The sequence below is a fragment of the Puntigrus tetrazona genome, chromosome 2 (assembly GCF_018831695.1).
Source record: "Puntigrus tetrazona isolate hp1 chromosome 2, ASM1883169v1, whole genome shotgun sequence".
Classification (NCBI taxonomy): domain Eukaryota; kingdom Metazoa; phylum Chordata; class Actinopteri; order Cypriniformes; family Cyprinidae; genus Puntigrus; species Puntigrus tetrazona.
The window spans coordinates 21,638,208-21,663,294 of NC_056700.1; the positions used below are offsets into that span (position 1 = coordinate 21,638,208).

Consider the following 25,087-nt stretch of genomic DNA (forward strand, 5'->3'; position numbering starts at 1 on the left):
AAAAAAAAAAAAGTTTCAAATGTGACTATAGTAAGAAATAGATTAATCAAAATCAAGCAACTGTTATACAATTCTGTCCGAAAGTTTAGGGTCAGTAAGATGTTTAAAATGGAAGTCATTTATGCTCTTAAAGGCAGTATTTATTTTAATCAAAAATACAATATTATTACAATTTTAAATGTTCTCTATTTTAATATATTTTAAATTGTAATTTATTAATGTGATTTTATAAAGCTGAATTTTCAGCATCATTACTCCAGCATTCAGTGTCAAATGATCATTCAGAAATCATTGTATTAGGCTCATTGGCTATTTATAAAACATTTTGTCTGCATATTAATGTTGAATCCAGTTGTACTACCTATTATTGTTTGGATGTGTAGAAAGTTCAAAAGAACATTTACTTAAAATCAGTTAAGTGTAACATTGTAAATCTTTAGTCACCTTTGATTAATTTCAACCTCTTACTGATCCAAAACTTTTGAACAGTAGTGTAAGTTAAGGCAAGAATGTGTCATTTTGGCCTGCTCTACTGTATATGTTTGGTGATTGGCTTCACAAAGCATCCCATACTAGTCGTTATGCTATTGCTAGGATAAAGTGCTGTCATATTTGCAGTGAACTACATTCTACTGCATAATTAGACTGAGGCCCAAAGATTAAGGCAAGCTTGTACAGTATTGTGGTCTGGGCATGAGGAAAACTGGAACACATCTCGCAATCCTTTATCTCCATTTTGAAGTACATCTTAAATGAAAACTTAAAAATTTAAAAAACTTCAAACTTCAAATCCTGTTGGCTCATATGTTTTTTTTGGTTCCTCTCACATGTTATTGGGGTTGTAGCAGAGCACATTCAGTTTGATGTTTTCATCCCAGTGACGCAACAGCAGGAAAAGCTGCCTGGCTGCTGCCCTCAACCCTGCCAGGTCAACACCCTCTGGCAGCGACTGACACTTCAGCCAGAAATCTGCCTTAGCAGCCACTAGTTCCCACTCCACGAAAAACCCAGCGCAGCGGTGCTCCAGCCAGGCAAGAGCCACGGCCGTGGCCCAGCTTGAGCTCTCTATGTCCATCTGCGCCAGTTCCTCTCCGTGGGTTTCTGCAAGATCCGATGGAGGACCTTCACAAGTGTCAGTCTCAGACCCCCGCCCACTGTCAGCCTGTGTGACTCCGCCTACCAATTTTGGAGAGCCTTCCTCCAAAGGATAGGACCACGAGTCTCGCATGTGTCTCGCAGACGTGGGTGGTGAGGTACAACGGAAAGGGGGGCTCAGACTGCTGCGGTGGCTCAGGTATGGGGACGCTCTTTTCAGGCGGTCCAGAGGGATCTGGATGCACCCAGAGTAGGATTCAGACAGCAGAAATGCACCTGATGCCAACTGTAGGAGAACCTGTGGAGACACGAAAAGAGATGTAGGTGACTTTGACTTTATGTGGTGGTTAGTTTTGTAAATCAGTATGCAATTACACCAACCAGGGGCAAGTAGTCAGGCGTATCTGTCTCTATGTGCCTGTCAGTCTCTGCAGAAAGACAGTGAGATTTGAGAGGAGCTTGTTTTCCATTATTGCCCTTTAGTCTGCCCAAATTGAACCTGGAGAGAACAGAAATTCAGTTTGAATTTAAATTAATTACTAAGTGTTATACTTATGCAGGTCAGCGCTGACTTGGACCCGAAGAAACTCTCTACAGAGCGCTGAGAGCGTGAAGACACCGCAGATGGACTGATGCTTCCTCCTGTGCCTGAAAAACACACTATTATTAGTCCCACAATTCACTGCTGGGTCATTTTTAAGGTATAGACAGTCATAAAGGTGCAGTTACACTTTTGTAGTGATATAAAGGTGACAAAGTTGCCCATACATTTCACTTGTGAAGCTAGTAATGCAAATTTGGTTCAAAAGAGCTTTATGCATCTCAACACTATTGACAATAGACACACCTTTTTGTGATATGTCACAACTGTAACTGCACCTTAATGCATTTTTTCCTTTTTCTCTACTCACTGCTGTCCCAGGATGTCATGCTACAAGGGGATGCAGGTGTATCGTCTCTGTCTGGGGCAAAGAAAACAACAGAAATTCAAGTGCACAACTTTCACGGTTTGCCTTCGCAATTGCGTGTTATAAAATCTCACAATTCTGAATTTATTAAATAGAATTTTAAATTTCTATAACACAGTCCTGTCTAATAATCGAGAGTTTGTATCACTCAGTTTTAGAATTGTGAGATACAAAGATACATTATGCTTCAGAAATCATTCCGGTTTGCTGATTTAGTGCCCTAGTAATTGTAAAAAAGTAAATCAAGTAAAAAAGTAATCAAATAATTTCCTATTATCAATGTTGAAAACATGTGTTCTTAAAATGTTGTTTGGCTTAATTTTTTTTAGTTAAAACTGATTTCTTAAGACTAGAATCTTCAAAGGAGCAGCATTTATTTGTAATATAAATCTTTTGTAACATTACTAATGTCTTCACTGTCAATTTAATTTGTCCTTGCAGAATGCAGGTATTCTTTTCTTGCAAAAAAAATGTTACTTCTTACGGAGTCCATCATTCTGAACGGTACTGTATTTTACTTATTATTATGGGTGCATATCTAACCTGTCGTGGTGTGTGTGTATCTTCTGTTTCTTCACTGGCTCTGCTGGAGGGACGGCGCCCAAATCCCACTGAGCACAACTTCTGTTTTCTGCTGCCAGAGTGTCTGGTCCCAAACAACACACCTAACACACACACAGGAAGATTTAATTCCCTCATGTAGTTTGTGTGGGCTGCGCTGCAATATATGTGTGTACCTGTGTTTCGTAAGTGTGTGCTCTCGGGTTGGTTTCTCGCGTTGGTCTCTGTGGTGGTGAAGCTAGTGTACATGCAGACAATTCCACAGCTTTTGCTAGTCTGAATCGCTTTTATTCTGTACCGTTTGGAAGGACCTACTCAACATCCATACCAGAATAAACACCCACACAACACAACAGGGGAAAAAAAACATGTGAAAGGAGGAGCTGGTGTATTACTTCAAATTCAGTTTTTGTTAACTGGTAATTCTATGAGACCTTTTTCAACTTCTATATCCGTTTCTTTCTCAGCCGTGTTTTCAAAGTCTCTGATGACAGATCTGGCGGTCAGTTGGTGGATGATCTCGTTCCAGGACCCAGTGTTGCTTGACAGGGTTGCTGAACTCTCCGTGTCCCACAGAAGAGACAGATCCACACGGACCTCCCAGGACACGGCCCTTCCTCCCAGCATGCCATGAATAACTGACCGACACTCGGCCCCAGAAGCCTGGAACTCGCCTGGAGGAGCGGCTGAAAATAGGCATTCAGGATCAGTGAAGTTGTCCCAGTCTAGTGGGGAAGCGGGGAACAGGAGGCCATCTGGTAGGTAAAAACAAAAGCGTGAATTAATATTATGGCCATGTTTAATATGCAGCTATGTGTATGTATGTTAATGCATAAACTGTAAGACTGTTTTCCCTCACTGGAGTCTGTTAGACTGGGGCGAGATAGACCTCCTCGTGAAGTGTTGTGAGTGTCTGTGTCGCTCTCCTCCAGTCGGCCCCCTACGGCCTGCTCAAATGAGACCTTCTCGAGCGCCCTCCTGAGCCGGTGCATGTCCAGGTCACCCTGCGGAGATGAGAAACTTCGGCCAGCCAGAGCAGAGCGAGCTAGTGCCTTCTGCCTGCGACGAGACTCATCTAAGAGCTTGCCAGCCTACAGAAACAGAGACTAACACTTAAAATTAAATATTTACTTATTGTGTTCCAAATTATTAGGCAAGTTGAAATTCTGGTCATATTTTGTCCTCAAAAACATTTTACCAATCCCAAACCACATCAATCTGAATGACTACTATTGATTTTGTATTTAATCATATATATAAGTGATACATACCTGTCCGGGAAGGCTGAAAGTCACAAACTCCTTATATTCAGGTGTACCAAATTATTATGCATGTTTTCTTTTTCCAGATAAAATGAGTGAAAAAAAATTTAACTAAAAGATAAAAATGATTAAATTTCCATGAGAAGGATGCAATACTAATGCGATAATAGAATTAGCAAAGTTAAGGAATGACTATTGGGCACTGAAATGCTCATTGGGTCAGGAGAAAAAAAAAGCTGGAGAAGAAAAGACACGTTAACTGCAAAAGAATTAAGAATTAATGTCAATAATTAGGTATGAAACCATCAGGAACTATTTAGTCTCCAGTGCCATCATTTTCCAGAACTGCAACCTTCCTGTTATAAGGAGTTTATGACTTTTAGCCTTCCGGGACAGTATAATATATCACTTTTTATGATTAAATACATTGGTAGTTATTACAAAATTTGGAACTTTTACAAAATATAAGTTAAAAATGTGAAACTTTTCTTATTAATGTTGGATAAAAGCATCTGCTAAATACATAAATAATTTTACTAATTAATTTATGTTCCTCATCATCTCAAAGATATTTAGATTTTGTTTTTGTTTTGTTTTTAAAGTTCCAAGAGAACCAGTCAGTTTTATTTGTAAAGTATGTACATTTCCTTTGCAGGCTGTTATAGACTACTGGTAATACACATGTAAACTTGTATATGTAAAACCACCATTACAGCATGTATAGTGAATTCTTAAATACAAAGGTAATCTGCTGCTGTCACCTTCCCTGACGCAGAATCGGTGTCCCCTGAAGTGGTGGTGTTGTGAGTCCACGGAGATTCCCAGCGTGAGAGTCCTCTACCCTGTGTGGGCTCCATTCTCTCCAAGCCATGTGGTAGAGAACCCATGCCCAGCACAGAGCTCTCCGCTTGGGGAGAAACGGACGAGAAGACCTTCTCACTGCTCAGAGAACAGTGTGTCAACACGTACTGATCCTGGACATACGAATCCTGTTGAATACGCCAGCGCACATCACTGGGGCAGTATTCAGCGTCGCCAACTGCAGATCACATGAGGTACGTTTAAAATGGGTACTACTTTACAAATGACTGTCAAAAGTTAAAACTGCTAATAAATTCATATAATATTTATGAGACAATGAGAGCAATACAGGAATCAGTACCCCCAAATAATTAAGATACAAGTATTGGATTTTATTATGTTAATATGATGATGTGCTGTGAACATGTAAATGAACTTTCATATTCCACAGACAATGAGAAACGCATACATGTTTTTTTAGGGGTGGGCTATCACTTTAAACATACATTATGTACAAAATGCATACATTTTGTATGTATAGAATAGTCCTACTACTAGTTCTACAACCTTAGTGCATTATGTGGTACAATCCACAATCCAATGCAGTTAAATCATAAACAGATGCTATGGTCTTACTAGGGCTGATTGCATTATCTGTGGCGTGTGCGCAAGAGAATTCGGAAGAGATTTCTCGTGAAATTTCCCTCAGCGCTTCCTCAAAGTCTCCCTCCACCACGCACTCTTTTACGGCATCTCTCTCTCGTTCCTCCGGAGGAACCAGAGGCTGAAGTAGCTCAGATGCTGAGGGAGAGAGCTCGAAAACTGACCCAGCTGAACCTTGCGGACGGCTTCTGTATGGACGAGGCTTGACCTGCTTATGAGCAAGTATACAGACACAAGCTAAGACTATGCATCTCTGCAACATGCAGCTGCGTGCATCTCATTTATTTGAACACATCTTAATTTGGCATATAGTGAACTGAGAGTGGTACTGTACAGTGTCTCACCTCACTTTTCTGGGCCCTGAATCCAGACACATCAAACAGAGTGCAATAGCCAATCAGGCAGTTGCCAGGGTAGAGCGGAGGAATTTCATTGGGTGAGAGAAGGGCCTCCACGTTGTCTGGCACATACCAGTCAATCCTTACGTCTGTCAGCACAGGTTCCAGAGCTTTCTTTAGACATTTAATCAACTGTAGAGAAAAATGTAATAATTGATAACTACACTACAACACAAATGAATACTTTTCTGAAATCACAGCAAATTTCTACAGACATCGCGAATGTAATGAATGAAATTGTGATGTACAATAAATGCATTAAATAATTTTTATCTTTATTATTATTATTATACATAATATTCTATTTATTTAACACTTGAATTTATTTAATATTTATATTTCTATTAATACTTGATTACTAATAATGGTTGTATCTCTGCGCCTGTAGAGGGCGCTGTGAACTCTCACACCTTTGGCTGAAGCCTTTCTTCCTCACTGAGAAACTCTGTGCTGCCTCCTGTAACCTTGGCAACACCCTGTAGTAGCCTCCGACAGGCCTGAGAACCAAGACCCAGACCGAAACACCTGCAACAGCGCCAAGAATACATCGATACACGTACTTGTACAATGCAAATACACCGGCTTTATATATAGCGCATATTGTATAAAGACACTTTATATTTGCACTGGACTACAATGCATTGTGTCATTTCTTAGAGGGGATTATGGAGGCATATGCACGGTTTCACATCTGCAAGAGCTTTTCAAGAAACATTGCTTATGACTCAAGACATGTATGCGATGGATTGCCGATGTTCCAATGAGGGAGGGGAAGAGAATATGTTTTGTATTCCCCTGACAATAATCTGAACCATTTCACTAATTAAATGTCTGAAGAGAAGCAGAAGCCAGGCAACACACACACACACACACACACATACACACACAAGCTGTTTGGAATTCAGGTCTGCTCTGTCTGGGTCGAAGGCTTTTAAATGTCTTGACTGAGTATCAATAACGAGTCTGTGTTCCAATACAGTGAAAGCTGTGTGTGTGTGTGTGTTCACCGAAGAACATTTCCCTCTAAATATGAGTCAGTGTATTATGGGAGGGGACATTTTGTGCTGTATAATGTAAAGCACGGTACGATAAAATAATTTTATGAAATGACAAGCAGCAAAGACAATTATGTTTGAAATCTGGATTACAGCTGTTTCCCACCTGACTGGATAAATGAGTTTCATTTAGATACGTTATCAAGGCATGGAGTGTTTCCATGGTAATGCCTTAGATAAAATTGATCAGCGTTTAAGTGTTTAGCTGGTGACAAAGTATCTGCTAGTGTGAAAAGTGTTGAGCATATTTTTATGGATGTTTCCTGGGAAAGTGAAAGCTGTTTAGCTTGCTTTAAAAGCTGGATCCTGATATGCACTCGCTGGCTCTATAGACAGTTTTTATTTAATATTTTTATGCATAAGTTTATATATATATATATATATATATATATATATATATATATATATATATATATATATATATATATATATATATATATAGGCATTTTATTTCACTGTGTTACTATATGTTATTATTTGAGGTTTTGGTATTTGGGGTAATAAAATAGCAAAATCTCAAATTGTGGCAGATGGGTTGGTTATCTGTGCACTTGTTAAAGAAAAAAAGGTGTTTGCTGATTCAAAATCTGTTTAGGTTTCAGTAGATTTATAGTGCAGTTTGATTGAAGTGAAATGTGTTGAGCTGGTGTATGGGTGCTGGTCGGAATTATATTTGATTTTTGTTTTAAAGCCAATAATAAAAAAAAGTGTTTGCTGATCTAAAAATAAATAAATAAAAATAACCCATCAAGGTTTAATTTACAGTCATTATGCCTATTAGTATTTTTCATTAGAATGTCCATATCCCACTACTACTAGCCTACTAAAATGAAACTATTTTTTTGAGGAATAATCGCACATCATTTCTTACACTTTTTTTATTGTAATAGTAAACCACCATTGGCAAAAATAGTTAGCTTAATTTTTATAATATTTCATAAAAGGCCATCTCTTCAGGATAACATATTTTATAATAGTTACCTGGCATGGTTGTCTTCTATCCTAATTTAATGTACCATTACAGTTTTTACCTGACATTACAGGCGTTCCTCCTGACCAGTTCTAGCACGCGGCCGACATTGCTGCAGCTTCCATCCATGATGATGAAGAGCTGTCGCGGGCAGCTGCGGTGGACGGGCTGCCGATAAACCCAGGACAGTGCCCCCCACAGGTTAGCACCACCTTGGTCTGTGCGAATCTTCTGGATGTACTCCAATGCCTGAGTCACTGTGCCCTTAAAAAATAAGAGGGAGAGACTGACAGTCACTTTAGTACTGATATCATATTAATAATAAAAATTTTTGAATCAAAATCTGAATCACTGAAAACAAGTCCTTTTTTGAACAACAAAATGGTGACTTCAACATGAGATATTTGCATATTGCCCGACCATTTGGTCTTTTTCAATCTCATCCAACATTTTTGTGTGTCACCAAGGTTCGAACCATTATCAATGAGGGTACAATTAAAAAAAATAAACAAACAAACAAAACGTAAAATTTTTAAGTGATTGAAGAGCACCCAGGGGCTAGATGCTTTGTGCGATGGAGATGTGAAGAGCAACATTTTGTGTGTTCAATAGCTAATTTCACCAAGGTTCGAACCATTATCAATGAGGGTACAATTAAAAAAAAAACAAACAAACAAACAAAGGTGCACAATGAAGCAAAACAAGTTTGTTTTTCATCATTGCATGCTGTAAAATGCATGACAGCACCATATGGCTCTCGTCGTTTTAAAACAAATTGTCCTTCCAGACCCTGGACCTGCTTCAACCTGATATTGCAGCGTCATGGCAACCGGTAGTAGCGACCTGGACAGAGATTGCTATCAGCAGGTCACTCACAGGTAAACATCAATCCAGAACCCTGTGTGATCTCCATTTTTTCTGAGTTTCAATTGCTTCTAAAATAAATACAATGTGATATGACCAGAGAAACACTCACATCTGTGCAAAGCTTGCTGGAAATGAAAAGAGGCTTGACTGAAGTGCAGATGCCAGCGATGTTCAGCATAGAGGGGGTCGGCAGACTCTTGATAGCCACCAACATGCCCTCCTGTCAAAGCACAAGACGATTTCTGGCTATTTTCAACTAGCATATTCACAGTGGACTTTTATAAAAAGATATACTTTTTTTCTAGCTTTGTAGGTGGAAATTTGCTTAAAGGGATCATATGCTAAAAAAGAAAAGTATTTTGTGCATTTGCTGTAATACAATGTGCTTACTCAGTTTAAATTTAAAAAAACACAATATTTTCCACATACTGTACATTATTGTTTCTCCTTTAAGCCCCGCCTTTATCATTCTAAAAAAAGCGAGGTGTGATCTGATTGGCCAGCTATCCAGTGTGTTGTGATTGGCCCAAAACCTCAAGCGTGTGACGGAAATGTTACCCTCCGACACAAAAATGCTAAAAGCCATTTCAAACTAGCATAGGCTGCTCCGCAGGTTTTAGGAATCAGTCCTCTGTAAATAAGCTGAACACACTCTAATATTTGTGTTGATCTTTTCTGTAACAGTAACAGTAAATACAACTTTTCCAATTGTGTTCTCTTTTGGAAGCACAAACAAATTAGTTTCATTTTCACAAAGAATATTTTACAAACAATATCTGGGGGAAAATCATGTACTTACAACAAAAAGCACAAATGACATCAATTAGTTTAAGACGAGCAGCTGCTCATACAGAAGATCACAAGAACCTTGATCTTGTTGATGTTGTGCTGTGTCATTGCGTTGCTGTTGTCAATGAGGAAGATGAGCTCTCTGCTGGCCTGCTGCAGCTCTGTTGGTTCTGACAGCAAATCTGGGCAGAAGTTGAGCATCAGGACGGGGTTCAAGAGCAGATCCTTGTGATAACGTCTTCGCACAAACTCCAGCTGAGAGAGACACATGCATGCATGATATAACAGCTACATAATACTCTCGGTGATGTTCTTAAACGACAATAAAGATCAACGAAGTCAGCAATGCAGGTGTCGTAGTAGCAATAATCTTACCCTCTTTTCAGATTCTGCCTCTTTCCGGGCGAAACAAATGAAATCACGTCGAGCACGGATGTGCTGCTCGTACTCACTAAATGTGAGTCGGCCCCTCTCTAGGATGACCAATGGGCTGTGAGGCTCTGCAGACAACAGTGACAGCGACTTGCGGGTGATTATAATATTACTGACACATTATTATAGTTTTTGTTAATATTTTGAATTAAATTTTAATTTTTCGATTTGAGTTTTCCTTTGTTCAATTTTGTAGACATTGTCTATGTGTTTTCATCATTTTTATTAGTTTTTAATAATATTTATATAATTGTTATTTATATAGTTTTAGTTATTTTAGTACTTCAATGAAAATTAGTTTTAATTTTACTTTTTTATTTTTTATAATATTTTAAAGTTTTTTAGTTCATGATAAAAACTGCTGGTGTTTTTTGATTGTGGTGCCAAATTCTACAACCTAATCTGTAGCTCTTTATGAAACTTAATGCATTATACTCCTATGTAGGGCTTTTCTTATCTGCATAAAGAATAATGGGTTCAACACACCCTAATAGCATAAATACAAATTGAATACATTTTAAAATGTACTAAAACTGAATTATTTTAAATTATAATAATTTCACAATAATACAGTATAATAATAAGATAAAAAGTATAATAATAAGATAAAAAGTACAGTATAATAAGATAAAAATCTTATTACAATAATAAGATTTTTTTTGAACAACTTCAAAATTATAAACTTCGAAATTATAAACTGTGGTGCTCAATGCTTTTTGTTGCTGTAAAGCGTGCTTTAATGTTAGCTATAACAAAAACTTTTTGCAACATGATTTGAGCTGGACAAACTAATATTTGTTGCTGCTTTATAACAATAATAATAATTAAATGTAAACCGAATATAGAGATGAGGGTTTTACTTTTCTGCCTTGAAGCAGATATGAGCTATATGACACGAATAACTGGAAAATGCCGAACAGCTTGACATTTAACGTGTGTTCAGCTCTCACCACTGAGGTGTAGTATTATTTCCAGGTGTCGGTCACATGAATGCTCCTCTGCCAGCGTGATGTAGGTTGCAGATGCCGACTGCGCACTGGGGTCAGCGTCTGCACGCAGGGCATGGGTAGGGCTTTCCAGACCTGAAAACACAGAGATGGCATAAGAAGGATTATAGAGTCTGTTTACCTGACATTTCAGCGCTGATTTGATTAGTTGCTATGAAAGAACATTATGCTGGTTTGAATCTTTGACATCTGAGCCTCGAGGAACTAAAGATATGATAAAACAGATTCACAAGTGAACACTGATCCTGACATTTAAATGAATTACATTTCAGACAGACCTTTGATATAAATTTAGATATGCATGCAAAGAAATTACGGAAAGGTTAGTGTTTCATCTTAAAACCATGTAAAATTGAATTTTAAAATATGATATCTAAAGTTTGGGATCGGTACATTTTTGTTTTGTTCAAAAAATACTTAAATTGTGATAGTAAAGACTTTTATAATGTTACAGAAATTTCCATTCCTGGTATATGCTGTTCTTGAATTTGTTATTAATCAGAATCCTTAATAGTTTTCAGAAATATCGTGCAGCCCAACTTGTTTTCGCAACAGTACTGCTTTACTGTATTTTGGATCAAATAAATGCAGCCTTGCTGAGCGTAAGAGACTATAAATCGCAAAAGTAAAAAAGCATGCATACCCCAAACTTTTGAGTGTACTTAAAAGAATATTAAATTGGTGTTAAAAGAGTACCACATTCATATGAAGTGCATTGTTTACGGATACATGGTAGTCCAAACATAGTACTCATGACATTACCATGGTAAATGTACAAAAGCATGTTATTACCATGGTAAATGTCTAAAATATATCTTAATACCATAACATGCACAAACCACATAAATGTAAATATCTAAAAAGTGTCAAGTAACTTCTTTTTACTGCCCTATTGAGTGTATATTAAAGTTGAAACAGCTGAAACAGAGCGGCCATTTTCCTCTGGAGCAGAACAGCGATTTAGGACTCTCTCTTCTGTTCTAACGGTTCTGAGGCTGAGCCAAACACTCTCTCTCCACACACCCTTGCAGACATGCTACGGCTCCTTCTGGCAGGAGCACTGATATCTATCATAATCACTGATGTCCATGCCAAGTTTTTACGCTAACTGGATTATTTCAGAACACAAGCTGGACCTGCATGAACGTACAGTCACTCTTTAAAGGCAAACAGGAAAAAGGAGCTCTTCTGTCAGAAAGAGAGCGAGAGAGGTAAGAGACAAGCTCACCTTGAATGTCTCTGAATGTCATAGTTTTTAACTTCCTGTTCTGCTTTTACATTTATGCCCTGTTGTAGTATAAAAGTGACTTTTTCGATAGGTTGGACAGAGAGATATGATTTTACCGGCCAGCAGACAGGCTCCTCGAACCAGCAGCCGGAAGCTGAGCTGATAAGGCGAGAGGTTTGTGGCAGGGCTGGTGAGCAGAGCGTGTGTGCACTGCTGCCCGACTCCCAGCATCCTCTCCTGCTTCCCAGACACGCTGCCAAAGCACGTAGTGGGGCTGAAGGACAGACGTGAAAAGAGATTCGTGAAATAGGGAGGTCAAACACACATTTTTTACTATTTGTTATTCAGATGTTATAAATCTAATTAAGGAGAGAGTAAGGGTGTTTTATCAAATAGTCCTTTACAATATATTTATTTCTTTGTGATTCTTTGCTGTTATTTTATGTATTTACACACATTTAAAGGTTTGAGGATAATACGATCAAATAAATGAGTGCTTTATTCAGCTAGAGTGAATTGATAAATAATTTTTAATTCAAAGAATCCTGAAAATACTGAATGGTTTATACAGTAAATAAATAAATAGCACAACTATGTTTACATCGATAACAATATGATTTCTGAAACATCACTGGAAGGTATTTCATTTTAAAATAGAAAACAATTATTTTAGGCGTAATAATATTTTACAATATTAAGGTTTATAACATGAAGATTTGCGATTTTTTTTTTTTAATTTACAATAAAATAAATGCAACCTTGGTGAGCATAAGGGTTTTCTTATAAAAACACACACTGGCCATAAAACATATACAATTACTATGAATATAAGGATTTTGCCTTAATTCTCAACAGTATATTTATTGATTTATCATTTTTAACCTGGCTTCTTTTTATTGTTTTGCTTGTATTTACAAATATATATACTATATATATATATATATATATATATATATATATATATATATATATATATATATATATATATATATATATATATATATATATATCTAATGCAAAGATGATATACTGTAGTTATTACACTAAAGGAGAACTTAAAGATATTAACTTTACCTGTTCTCGTCTGATTTCCCCCAATTTTCACTCTTTCCTGGTTGGATTCGTGATCTTACTATAGGTGTGAGCACTGTGGGATAAACCAGACGTGATCGCGCCGTTTTCAAGTGTTGGAAGTTCAAGGGTGGTGCTGATGACAACCGACACAATTTCCAGCGGTCCAATCAGACCTGTGCTCACAATGAAAGTGCTCCTCTCTAGGTCCTCATCCAGCAACAGAAAACCTGAGAAAAGTGAAAACCGAAATGTTGTATTAATTTAAAGGCCATCTAAAACAGGCACAGAGCCAACGCAGCTCTCTGAATTAATGAATGCAGCCTGCGTACTTCAAGCTGGACAAGTACAAAGCACTGTAATGAGAACACAAGATTTACGAGATCGTCAAATACGTCTCTGTAGCATGTGCTTGAGAACGGCGACGAAAGCCTCTGACGATGCAAAGAAATGCCGCATTCATTTTGATCTGGGATCGGTGTTTCAAGCTCAGTGGTGATGGCATGCTTTTCTTATGTAAGGTTAACCCTTCAGTAACTTTGTAATGAGGCATTTTGGAAAACTTAGCATTCTTGTTTAATCTGGACAAACGGTATAAATGCACAATTAAGTTTACACAAAAAAGTTAGTGTGTCCCCTCCATTCGTTAGGTAAAAGCAATTATGTTTGTTAGAGAACTGAACTGAGTTGGTCACAATGGTCTTTTGAATCAACTAAAAAGGACGTGACTGGTAGAAAGTCAATAAAAGTTACATGTTTGGGCTCTTTGACAGTTACAGATTTGAAAATCAAAAAGGCGGGAATAAAGAACCCTTAATGCTAACACAAAAAATACAATAAATAAATACAATTCGGCATCAAACGGTTCTTCAGGAAGATTTGGGTCTAAAAAAAAACTGTGAAAGTGCCCCTATTATGGGTTCTGAAAGGTTTATATTTTGGTTTTAGACGTCCCAAATAACAGGTTGATGTGCATGCAAGGTCAAAAAACACTTTCATTGTCTTATAATATGCATTTATTTTCACTTTATTTGTTCAACGACTCCCAAACGCCCCCTTAGGTGATTGGTTGATTTCATGTGTTTGTGGGCTTTTAACGCTCCAAACGCGGCACCTAGTTGCAAAGAATAATTAGCATTTTCATTCAGACCAATGCGAAAAGACCAATAAGTTGGCAGGATGTAGACGGTAAATGATTGTCCATTGGTGTGGATGCCAACATTATCATTTTTGTTGTAAACTTGACCTTAACAGGTTAAAACTCTCACCGTTGGAGCACTGCATCTCCAGACCTGTTCCTCCACAGCATCCCCACTCCTTGCTGTGACCACACTGAGTGTGCAGCGCCGATCCTGGGCAGCAGTCCAGACAGCAGTCTTCTAGCTTCCCACGGCTCTGGAGCTCCACGCTGACCAGCCTGCCAGACACCGCTGCCTCAAACGCCACCACAACCTCCTTCTCCACCAGAGGATACACAAACACACCTGAGCAGGTGAGGAGGACATGGTTTATATGAATGACAAGTGCTTGTTTTTCTACTCGTATGAATCGTTCCGCAGCACGCGTGATTGACGTCTTACCCTCTACGGGTTCAGGATCAGTATTCACGTATGTGAGGTGAGCCGTGATGCCCAGAGAGCAGCCGTTTGCACAGGAAGTGATGTCGGATGTTTTCAGCAAAAGCGGGGCCCATGTGGTGCGATTTTTCAATCCTGGCATTTTCCTTAAGAGAATGTCATCTGTGTAAGCTAACTGTGCTTGTTAACTGGATGTTATTGACGAGATCCCTGAAGAAGAATAATTAATTAGCCTCTTATTTAATTAAAATGTTGAGTTCATTATATATCTAAAAAAAAAAAAAAATCTGTATTCAATTTTCATCCAATTTTTTAATTGGGCATTGCATAATGATGTGTTGTAATTAAAGAAATGTAAAAGATAATGGATAGAACTTGGCACAAATTACCAGTACCCAGATATTTTTCTTTCTTTCTTTCTTTATAGTAGTCTTTGTAGTAAAAAACAATGCAGTGTTCAACAATTTTCCTGGAACAATCTTTATAAAAATTTACATCCAGAGTTATAATAATAAACTAAACCAAAATTAAAAAAACCCTAAATATTAAAAAACATACTTTATTTCAACAAGTTGCTTATGTAACATTTCTCAGTTCTCTTTTTTCTTTAGCCTAATTTAAAACATCTGTAAAATAACAAAAACTTGATTAAAAACTAATTTTAAAAACAATACAAAAATGACATAAAATGAAATAATATAGAATGAAATCACAGAATGAAATAAAATGAATAGTATAACAATATTGATGCTAAAATAAAACAATTTACTGCGAAACTACCAGCGTTAGTCTGTTTCAAATGGATGTAATGGACTGGTACAAATTAGAAAAACTTTTCTGAGTCAGTAGCAGCAAATTTCCATCTGATTATTTGCTTCAGCTACCATGAAACATTTTAAGAGCTGACACAACCTCTCATTCACACCGCTGGACATGTCCAGCCCCGCATGCTGCCTGGCAACTGGGCGGCACTCATCCTGTCACAGTGGGAATGTACGTGTCAAACATTAACAGATTGGTCAATAGTGCAGCAGCACATGAATACAAACATCAGCAGCAACGGCCTGCTGTCTCTGCAGAGGTACAGGTGCTAGAATTAGGGGGAGATAGGAACAAATTCAGATGATCGACTTTTATTTTTGAAATCTGTCTCATCAACATTATAATTTACAGATCTAATGTGGGAATATTGAATATTGGGTTAACTGGTAAATGATGCAGAGATGTTTGTTCCGTGCGCAAGGCCTCTCATGTGCTCCTTGAGCAAGGTGCACTAACACCTGCCACCTGGACTCACTTACTGAGATTTACTGTGCCTTTTAAATGTCAAGCATGCATGAATACAAACACCACACTAGTGCGTGTTTGTGAGTAATGGCTCTTATGAAGATTAAAGGTTCGTTTTTGACTTTTGCTGACTTTGAGTTATGTTGTGCAACTAAATATGTTCTATTCTAGCCAACATTCTTTCAAAAAACAATATTTATAAAGGCTTTTTAAATTTTTTGTCTTTTTTTTTTTTTTTAATGGTCAAGCTTTGCGGTGTCCTGTAAATGTATCAAGCATATGGAACAATGCCACAGATATAAAAAATCCTTAGAGAGACTTAATATGCAAGCGGCATTACTGAGTAGAACACAGCTAAGGTGATTTTCAGAACTGATATGTAAATGTCTTGCGATGCTAGTAACATGGAGTCAGAGCAGCTTGTCCAGTTACAAAATACGAACACGTTCAAACTTTCTGTAATGAGGGATTGCATTTATAAGATGACAGAATATATATCACCTAATTTGAATAAAAGGCTAAATGGGTGCATATTTAATATGTGAACCACAATGAAAAGAACAAACAAACCAAAATAAATAAATAAATAAACATATCTGCTGATGCAACAGAAGTAACTAATCTTCAGAACAAATGCTTAAATGATTACTGTCCAAATTTGTCATATTAAAAAAATAATAAATAAAGAAAAGATTCAATACTCTTTTGACTTGCTAATTTTAAATAAACATATATCTTTGCACTTTTTTTTTTTTTTTTTTTTTTAAGTCTGCAGAAATGAAATTAAAATAGATTATTTCAAGCATTAGAGCACATTTAGCCTACAGAAATAAAAAGGGACAAGCAATTCAATTTACAAAATAAAATAAAAAAGATTAAAGGAAGTTGCTTTCGACGTCTTTGTGTGAAGAATCATATCGAATCTTATGATGAGGATCATATCGGTAAAAATAATAATAATAAAAAAACAAAACATAATTTCAATCAATTTTTTTCTCCTCAGCAAACTTTACTCAAATCTATCACCTATTAGACCATTGGTAGACATGCACTTGAGCGGGTTAATTTTATAACATCGGTGTCCGCATGATTAATAAGAAATAATCCAAATCATAACGACTGAAACGTTTTATGTTTTAAAAAGGATAAAAGTTTTGACTTACCTGACGAGCTGCTCGTTGGCTCTCGCCCGGTTCGCTGTTAATGTGCCGGTGGCGTGTTACAGGTCTCTCTCCATCTCTCTGGGCGGACTGGAGGGACTCGGAGCTCGAGCCACACTTCAGCACGGCGCGCATGCACGCACGCGCAAGGAAACAGGGGCATGTGCATGTTATACGAGTCTCTGTAATTTACTGCTGTCATTTTATTTCGTGCTTCTGCAACGCGTGACATGTACAGTTCTGCTTGCTGAAAATGTGTTCAGCTCATTTCAAATGTGCTCATGTATGTTTTCACAAAGACAAAGTCACGCTAGCTCTTGTTTCAGACAAAAGTCCAAATAAACGGTGCACCGGCATTTGTTGCTGCGTTAAAGCAAACCGCCCTTTTCGGGAAATTTCATTCCCATAACCCCAAAACAGACGTTTAGGTGGAGAGTGGGAGAAACACATTTCAATCTAAAAAGCAGTTGTTTTAAACGAGCTGCTACACCGATTAATATACAGTACGTAATTGTTAAATGTTCACATAAATATTTAGGTTTGTATTTTTCCATTTTTATCTATTTATATAGCCTGTGTCCTGCTTTGTTTCTGTCTTTCATGCAACTTGAAGAAACAAAAAAACCTTCATTGCATCAGCAATTACTGCTGCATGCTGTACTGCTCTGCATTTGAATAATAAAATTTGATGTGACACATTTTATTGATCAGGCTATATAAAGTGAAATTGCTTTGCTTGTATGGTTTTGATTTAAAAGGCCCACCAGAGGGAGACAACTTTTCAAGAAAAAAAGAAAAGAAAAAAAATTTAATTGTTAGGGTTCTAAAGGAAATATCCGAATGATTGGTCTGATGACTGATGAATAAGATCAGGTACCATCAGCAGAACATCATATTAGCATATTAGTTCGAAAAGACCTAATGGTGATTCACAAGTTCAGCACCATGGACAGCTCTATCACTTTCTGATCAGTTTTGCTATGTGAGTTTAAACAGGAGAGGGGAAGAATTAGATTAAACAGCATTTAATGTCTTCATTTCATTTATCTGGTTTAGATGACAGTTCAGACAGGATGATGAATTAAATGTGTTATTTATGCTAAAAAGCTGAAAAAAACACCAAAGCAATTGCAATTGCCAAAAGAGGTGTAAGAAGGGCAATGTTAATGTTCACTAGATAATATATATATATATATAGTAAAGGTGTGAATTTAAATCTGCATTGTTTGTCCTTTTTCATAAAATTTTAACCTATCATTATAGTGAAACAACTGAAAGTTGGGGGGAATTTCATTGTAAAATAATTGTTTTTCTCCGATACATGTTGGCCGCAATTACTGGCACCCCTAGAAATGCTTATGAGTAAAATATATCTAAAAAAATATATTCCCATTCATTTTTAATTTTTTTTAAAGTACCAGGGAGACTAGAAGCATGTTATTGTCCAACTATGACTTCCTGTTCCACAGGATTATAAATATAAGGAACTCAAACGCCAAATTTTCTTAATCGTGCATCACAAAGAGTAAAACCAAACAATAAAGTTGTGATAAAAAAAATAGCTTCACAAAATAGAAAGTGGAGACATTTGTAAGACAAAATCTAAAGCATCAGGGTAATAATTAAGTGTATAATTAAGATGTTACATATCTTCCTGGAAGAGGACGTGTGTCTATACCGTCCTAATGCATGGTGAGAACGAGAGTTTGAGTGGCCAAATACTCTCCAAGGACCACAGCTGGAGAATAGCAGAAAATAGTTGAGTCTTGGGGTCAGAAAACCTTAAAAAATGGTCAAACAGGACCTAGATCAGTCATCTGACCTGAACCCTGTAGAAAATAAGTGAGGAATGGTCCTTGATCAGGTGTTCTCCAAACTCTTCAGGCATTACAGGAGAAAACTAAGGGCTGTAATTTTGGGGTAATGTTGCATTAATTGGGTGCATATATATATACACCACCGTTCAAAATTTGTGGTCACTTAGAAATGTTCTTATTTTTGAATAAAAAGCACTAATTTTTTTTCAATGATGATAACTTTAACCTATTCAGAAATACACTCTATACATTGGTAATGTGATAAATGACTATTCTAGCTGCAAATGTCTGGTTTTTGGTGTAATATCTACATAGAGGCCCATTTCCAGCCACTATCAATGGTACAATGTGTTTGCTGATTGCGTTAGAAGGCTAATGGATGATTAGAAAAGCCTTGTTCAATCATGTTAGCACAGCTGAAATAAAACTGACCTTTCTTTGAGCAGGTTGAGTATCCGGAGCATCACATTTGTGGGGTCGATTAAATGCTCAAAACGGCCAGAAAAAGATTATTTTCATGTGAAACTCGATAGTCTATTCTAGTTCTTAGAAAGGTGTGTACTACTGCCTTCAGATAACAGAACAAACAGACTCTAACCAGAGTAGAAAGACAAGTGGGGGGCCCTGCTGCACAACTGAGCAAGAGAATAAGCACATTAGAGTCTCTAGTTTGAGTAATAGATGCCTCACAGGTCCTCAACTGGCAGCTTCATTAAATAGTACCCTCAAAACGCCAGTGTCAACATCTACAGTGAAGAGGCGACTTCAGGAGGCTGGCCTTCAGGGCAGAGTGGCAAAGAAAAAGCCATATCTGACACTGGCCAATGAAAGAAAAAGATTAATATGGGCAAAAGAACACACATTGAAAATTGGAAAAAAGTGTTATGGACAGACAAATCTAAATTTGTGGTGTTTGGATCACACAGAAGAACACGTGTGAGACGCAGAACAACTGAAAAGATGCCGGAAGAGTGCCTGATGCCGTCTGTCAAGCATGGTGGGGGTAACATGATGGTCTGAGGTTGCTTTGGTGCTGGCAAGGTGGGAGATTTATTCAGGGTAAAACAGATTTTGAATACGAAAGGCTATCACTCCATTTTGCAATGCCATGCCATACCCTTTGGACGGCGCTTGATTGGAGCCATTTTCATCCTCCACAGGACAATGACCCAAAGCACACCTCCAAATTGTGCAAGAACTATTTAGTGAAGAAGCAGGCAGCTGGTATTCTATCTGTAATGGAGTGGCCAGTGCAGTCACCTGATCTAAACCACATTGAGCCGTTGTGGGAGCAACTTGACCGTATGGAGGGGCTTCTAGAAGCGTGGGGTGAAATTTCTCCAGATTACCTCAACAAGTTAACAGCTAGAATGCCAAAGGTCTGCAATGCTGTAATTGGATTATTTGACGAAAGCAAAGTTGGAAGGAAAAAATTTTCTTATTTCAAATACAAATCATTATTTCTAACCTTCATTTTACAGCTCCATGGAGGTAAATAAAAGTGTGATTTTTTTTTTTTCATGGTAAACACAAAATTGTCTGGGTGACCCAAGACTTTTGAACAGTAGTGTGTGTGTGTGTGTATATATATATATATATATATATATATATATATATATATATATATATATATATATATATATATATATATATATATATATATATATATATGTATATATGTATAATTATATATTATTTATTTTAATAGTGTGAATGCATCAAATAGCCAGTTTAATTTAGGTATGACACAACAAGTAGGCTACAATATTCTTTGATGCCAAAATAAGGCCCCCTAGAGTCAAACTTTTTAAAATCATATCAAACTAAAAGACAGACAGAAGAACTATAAGGTTATGTCAGATATGTAGTCTTGTCTTTTGTAAGCAGCTCCCATAAAGTTTTCTTCATGTTTATTTGTTGCTCTTTGGCGACGTTCAGCGAAATCCCACGTTTATTAGCTTTCACCCGAAATTAATTACCTAATAAATACAACTGCATGTTCCCTTACACAATTGTTCCCTTTCCACACGTTTTTGCGGAGCTGACGATTCTAATAAACCTCTTTCAAACTGTAAAGCTCATACAGTCGTCCTCGTCCAGCAGAGGGCGCTGTTGATATAATGATCCTTCCTCACGTTCTCCTTCACAGCTGGCGAAGGCGAGGATGATGGTCCCAAATACAGACTCATTATGGTACCAGTCGTGATTATGAAGGTAGAAACGTGCATCAGCTAATACATTATATACACTAGATGTGTGATTCTCACTCGTGTTGGTTTTATAACAGATTGGTAGGTGTATAAAGACAATGTCATGTCAGAAACAAGTGTGAAAATAGCAGTGAGAAGTAAAGAAATCTAGTTAAAGTAAAGCAAAGAAGCCAGTTAACACTGAATAACGCGTTTCTACAAATGCAGCCTTGTGTGTTTTCAGTTTTGCGGACATCTTTACAGTATGGGCTGTATCCTATAGTGTTTTTTTAAACTAAATGTATTTGGTAAATGTACTATAATTTACTATAGTATTATTTTCACAGTTTACTATAGTACCTTTACTATAGTATGGTTCAAAAACACTAATACTATATAATTTATGTTGGGTTTTTTTTTTTTTTTGGAGCACTGAAAGGGTCTATAAAAACGTCACTTCCTGTTTTGTGTGCGTGTCTGTAAGTCTGGGATGGAGACTAAGAGTCGTTTATTAATGCCAGTTACTATTCAAGTGTCAGATGTTGCTGTATCACTGTGACTGTATGATGTCTGGAGTGGAGGTGCGTCTTAACTGAGAACTTAAATCCACTTCTAACCAGACTCCAGTAGATTCTGGGAGTGGAGACGTTCAAAGGATACCATTGCTAGGAAACACTGTCTTAAGTTGTTTACTTCAGTTCAACCATAACACTTGTAGCAGCTCTTTTCCACAGTAGAATAAATAAATAAATAAATAAATAAATAAATAAATATATAATTGTATTTATTTATTTTGCCACAATTCTGAATTTGTAATTCTGAATTTATGTCTCACAATCTCGACTTTTTCTACATGCAGTTCTGGATTTCCCAAAAGTTAATTGCTACTTTTTCTCATAATCCTAATTTTTTTCTTCCAGTTTTAAGTTTATCTCTGGCAATTCTGACTTTTTAGAACTGTGAGTTTATATCTCACAATTTTGAGTATATATCTTGCAAGAGTGGAGCAAAAATTTATTTTTATTTTTTTATTTCATGTTGGGCTTAGTACAAACACATCCTCTTAGATATATTAGACCTATTTTGTAGTGCAAAACAACTTGACTAACATTATATATATATATATATATATATATATATATATATATATATATATATATGTAAAGATAAAGTGTGTCCCTTTTAATAAATCATGTAATCCAGACAGATGTCTTCGTCATTGAGGTTGTGTTCTGAAAGAGTTTGGTGCATGAGCTAATGGGGTCGTGCATGTCACGCAGAAAACGCTCTCTGGGAAAAAATTGAAATGTTGGGAGCTGATTTTTTTCAGCCCACTGACCCACTTTTCAATTGTTCTCAGCACCAGACAATAGAGACAAATGGTTTCATAACTGGTGCACAATACCTGTGTGTTATTCAGCATTATGGTTGTGCAGGTTTTTTTTGTGAAAGGCTTGTTTGGGTGTCGTTTTTGTTTTTGTGTGCCATGTCTTTATGTAACCTCCCTCTGTTGCCCCCTGTATTTTTGAAGAAGCTGACGATTTCTCACACACAAACTCAAGTTGCCCTCTCATTGGCTCCAGTTGTGCGTCAGACCCCAAGGCTGTGATGACGTGAGTGGTTTCACTCATCCAGGGTTCAACAAATGACACACGCAAAGCTCGTCCTTACAACGAGAATGAGAGCACGAGTAGCAATAACTCACTCCCCTAACTTCTGCAGAGCTAAACAATATAAAGACCATGTTGTCTTCTGTGATTGGCCTGAGATGTTCAAATGCAATATGTTGAAATAGGTCTTTTATGCTAATCGAAGCTGCATTTATTTGATCATACAGTAAAAACTGTAACATTGTTGCGTTGTTTAAATTGACATTTTTACAATTCAATATATTTTAATATGTAATTTATTCCTGTGATGGCAAAGCTGAATTTTCTGCATCATTACTCTAGTCCAGTTTCACATGATCCCTTAGAAATTGTTTTAGTATGCTGATTTGGTGCATAAGAGAAATACTTCTTATCATCAATGAATATGACTGTGCTGCTTAATATTTTGAATGAATTTGTGACTTTTGGGGGTTCAGGATTTTTTGATAAATAGGAAGTTAAAAAGAACGGAAACTGAAACCTTACGCAACATCATAATGGTTTAAGTGTCTCTTTTGATCAATTAATTAATATTCATCTTTCAAAAAAAAAAAAAAAGCCTTAAGATTCATTTTCAATGGTAGTGTTAGTCTAAATGTTTCACTACGCTCTTTTCTGTAAGTATAGACACAAAACTTGAATGTTTTACCCTTTGACATTGCACTATTTTGATAAAACTTGTCTGTGCAGTTAATGCAATATATATTGACATATATAATCACTGAAAACAGGTAAATAAACCAGAATGGGACCCAAGTCACAAAAGACTGTGAACATCAAGCATTTCACTCACAACCTGCTTCTTACATTTCAGTTGTCTCACTACTAAATGTGTTTAAACAACTTAGACAATGCAAAAAAAGCTGAACATTTGTGTAAATCCAATACTCCATACACTTCCACTTTTCAATAAGTGCATTACTTCAGACATTCTTTTTAAATAATTTTCTGAGGCTATAAACGAAATGATACAGATCTTGTAAAGCTTAACGGATAATCATCCCAGAACATTGCTTTAATATGAAGTTGTCTGTAATCATTGCTCTTTCTGGTCCTTTGTTCCCAACTGAACACTGACTCTGAAAGTGTCCTTCATTGCTCTCTCCCTTTCATCCAAAACTTTTCCTTGAATCCAGCTTTTGACTTCAGTGCTGTGATCAGCATCTTGTTCGTGGAGGAGAGAGGCGGAACGCCACAAAGTGGACGAGAGAAGCCCGAAGGGAGCGGAGGGCAGATTAATCAGGCAACATCAAAGAGAGCAGCAGGGCGAAGGGAGGGAATGGGGCAAAAGATGAATGGAAACCAGCCGCCTGTTCGGTTTTGTTTTGTTTTTTTTTCCATGCCATCCCTCAGTGCTTCGGTTGGCAGTAGGACGACAAAACCATTGTGCAGGGGCCACATGGAACGCCTGGAACACACTGTCGGCTCCTGTTTTTATTCTGCATGCCAAAAAAGGAGGAGAATGGAAGACAGGGAGACTCTTACTCTTTCCGTTTGATATTTTCATCTGTCTTTTGATCTGTTTACCTTTGTCTCTTTTTTCAGTATTTTAAAACGCTGTTTTACCTGGACAACCTCACACAATGAAGTCTCTCAGATGTCAGCTTGACCACTATCCGCACTTTATCTCACGCGGCGCCGCGTTTCAAAGTAGGTCTTTCTCTCTCAGTCGCTAGACACTGACATACCATAGGCCTTGTGTGAAGCGCTTTGAAAGTGGCCTGCTGCTCCGCGTGCCCTTTCTGTAATCAGTCGCTCAGTTGGCTCACAGATAACTCCAATTTGGGTCTGTCATCCTGACTGCAGACTCAGCACACGTACGTTACACAGTGTTCCTGTCTTGTCCTTTAGTTGGACTCGCTAATCTCTGCACACTTTGTCACAAACCCTGTCATGAGTCCACTTCAAAGAGACGCTACCAACCTGATGCCATGTAGCAACTTAAAATGATCGTTCATTAGCTCTGATGAATCGAAGAGCATCTCTAGCTGTGCATTCGCTCCTTTATGTTTCACTTTGTACTGATTGCCACGGCCTGTCTTTTTTGGAGGACAGTCATTCAATTGTCATGTGCCATTATTTCATGAATCAGGCCACTAAGCCTCACTTGGCTCATCTCACACTTGACGCACTTAAGTTTGTTTTAATGCCATTGCATTAAATAGCAAGCCGAGCAGTGTTTATCTGAAAGATCGGACAAACATTTACATTTACAGTATGTATTTTATGTATTTAGCAGAC

The 25,087-nt window shown here is 37.3% G+C and overlaps 2 protein-coding genes across 2 annotated transcripts in view; one reads left to right on the top strand and one right to left on the bottom strand.

The window, feature by feature from the left end:
- vwa5b2 (von Willebrand factor A domain containing 5B2) lies at window positions 1–17,663 on the bottom strand. Its single transcript, XM_043262121.1, is given in 23 exon segments — window positions 1–1,393; window positions 1,477–1,594; window positions 1,668–1,743; window positions 2,007–2,065; window positions 2,617–2,728; window positions 2,801–2,935; window positions 3,059–3,379; window positions 3,484–3,715; window positions 4,648–4,925; window positions 5,324–5,558; window positions 5,695–5,880; window positions 6,159–6,273; window positions 7,835–8,037; window positions 8,750–8,860; window positions 9,508–9,684; window positions 9,805–9,929; window positions 10,812–10,943; window positions 12,213–12,370; window positions 13,171–13,262; window positions 13,264–13,397; window positions 14,436–14,651; window positions 14,748–14,954; window positions 17,195–17,663. Coding segments are annotated over 22 exon segments (3,924 nt in total). The 5' UTR covers window positions 14,887–14,954; window positions 17,195–17,663; the 3' UTR covers window positions 1–823.
- The window catches only part of prss56 (serine protease 56), a 20,861-nt gene continuing 10,306 nt past the window's right edge, over window positions 14,533–25,087 (top strand). Inside the window, 1 exon segment of the mRNA XM_043262117.1 lies at window positions 14,533–14,659. The gene's annotated coding sequence lies outside the window, so the exon portion shown is untranslated.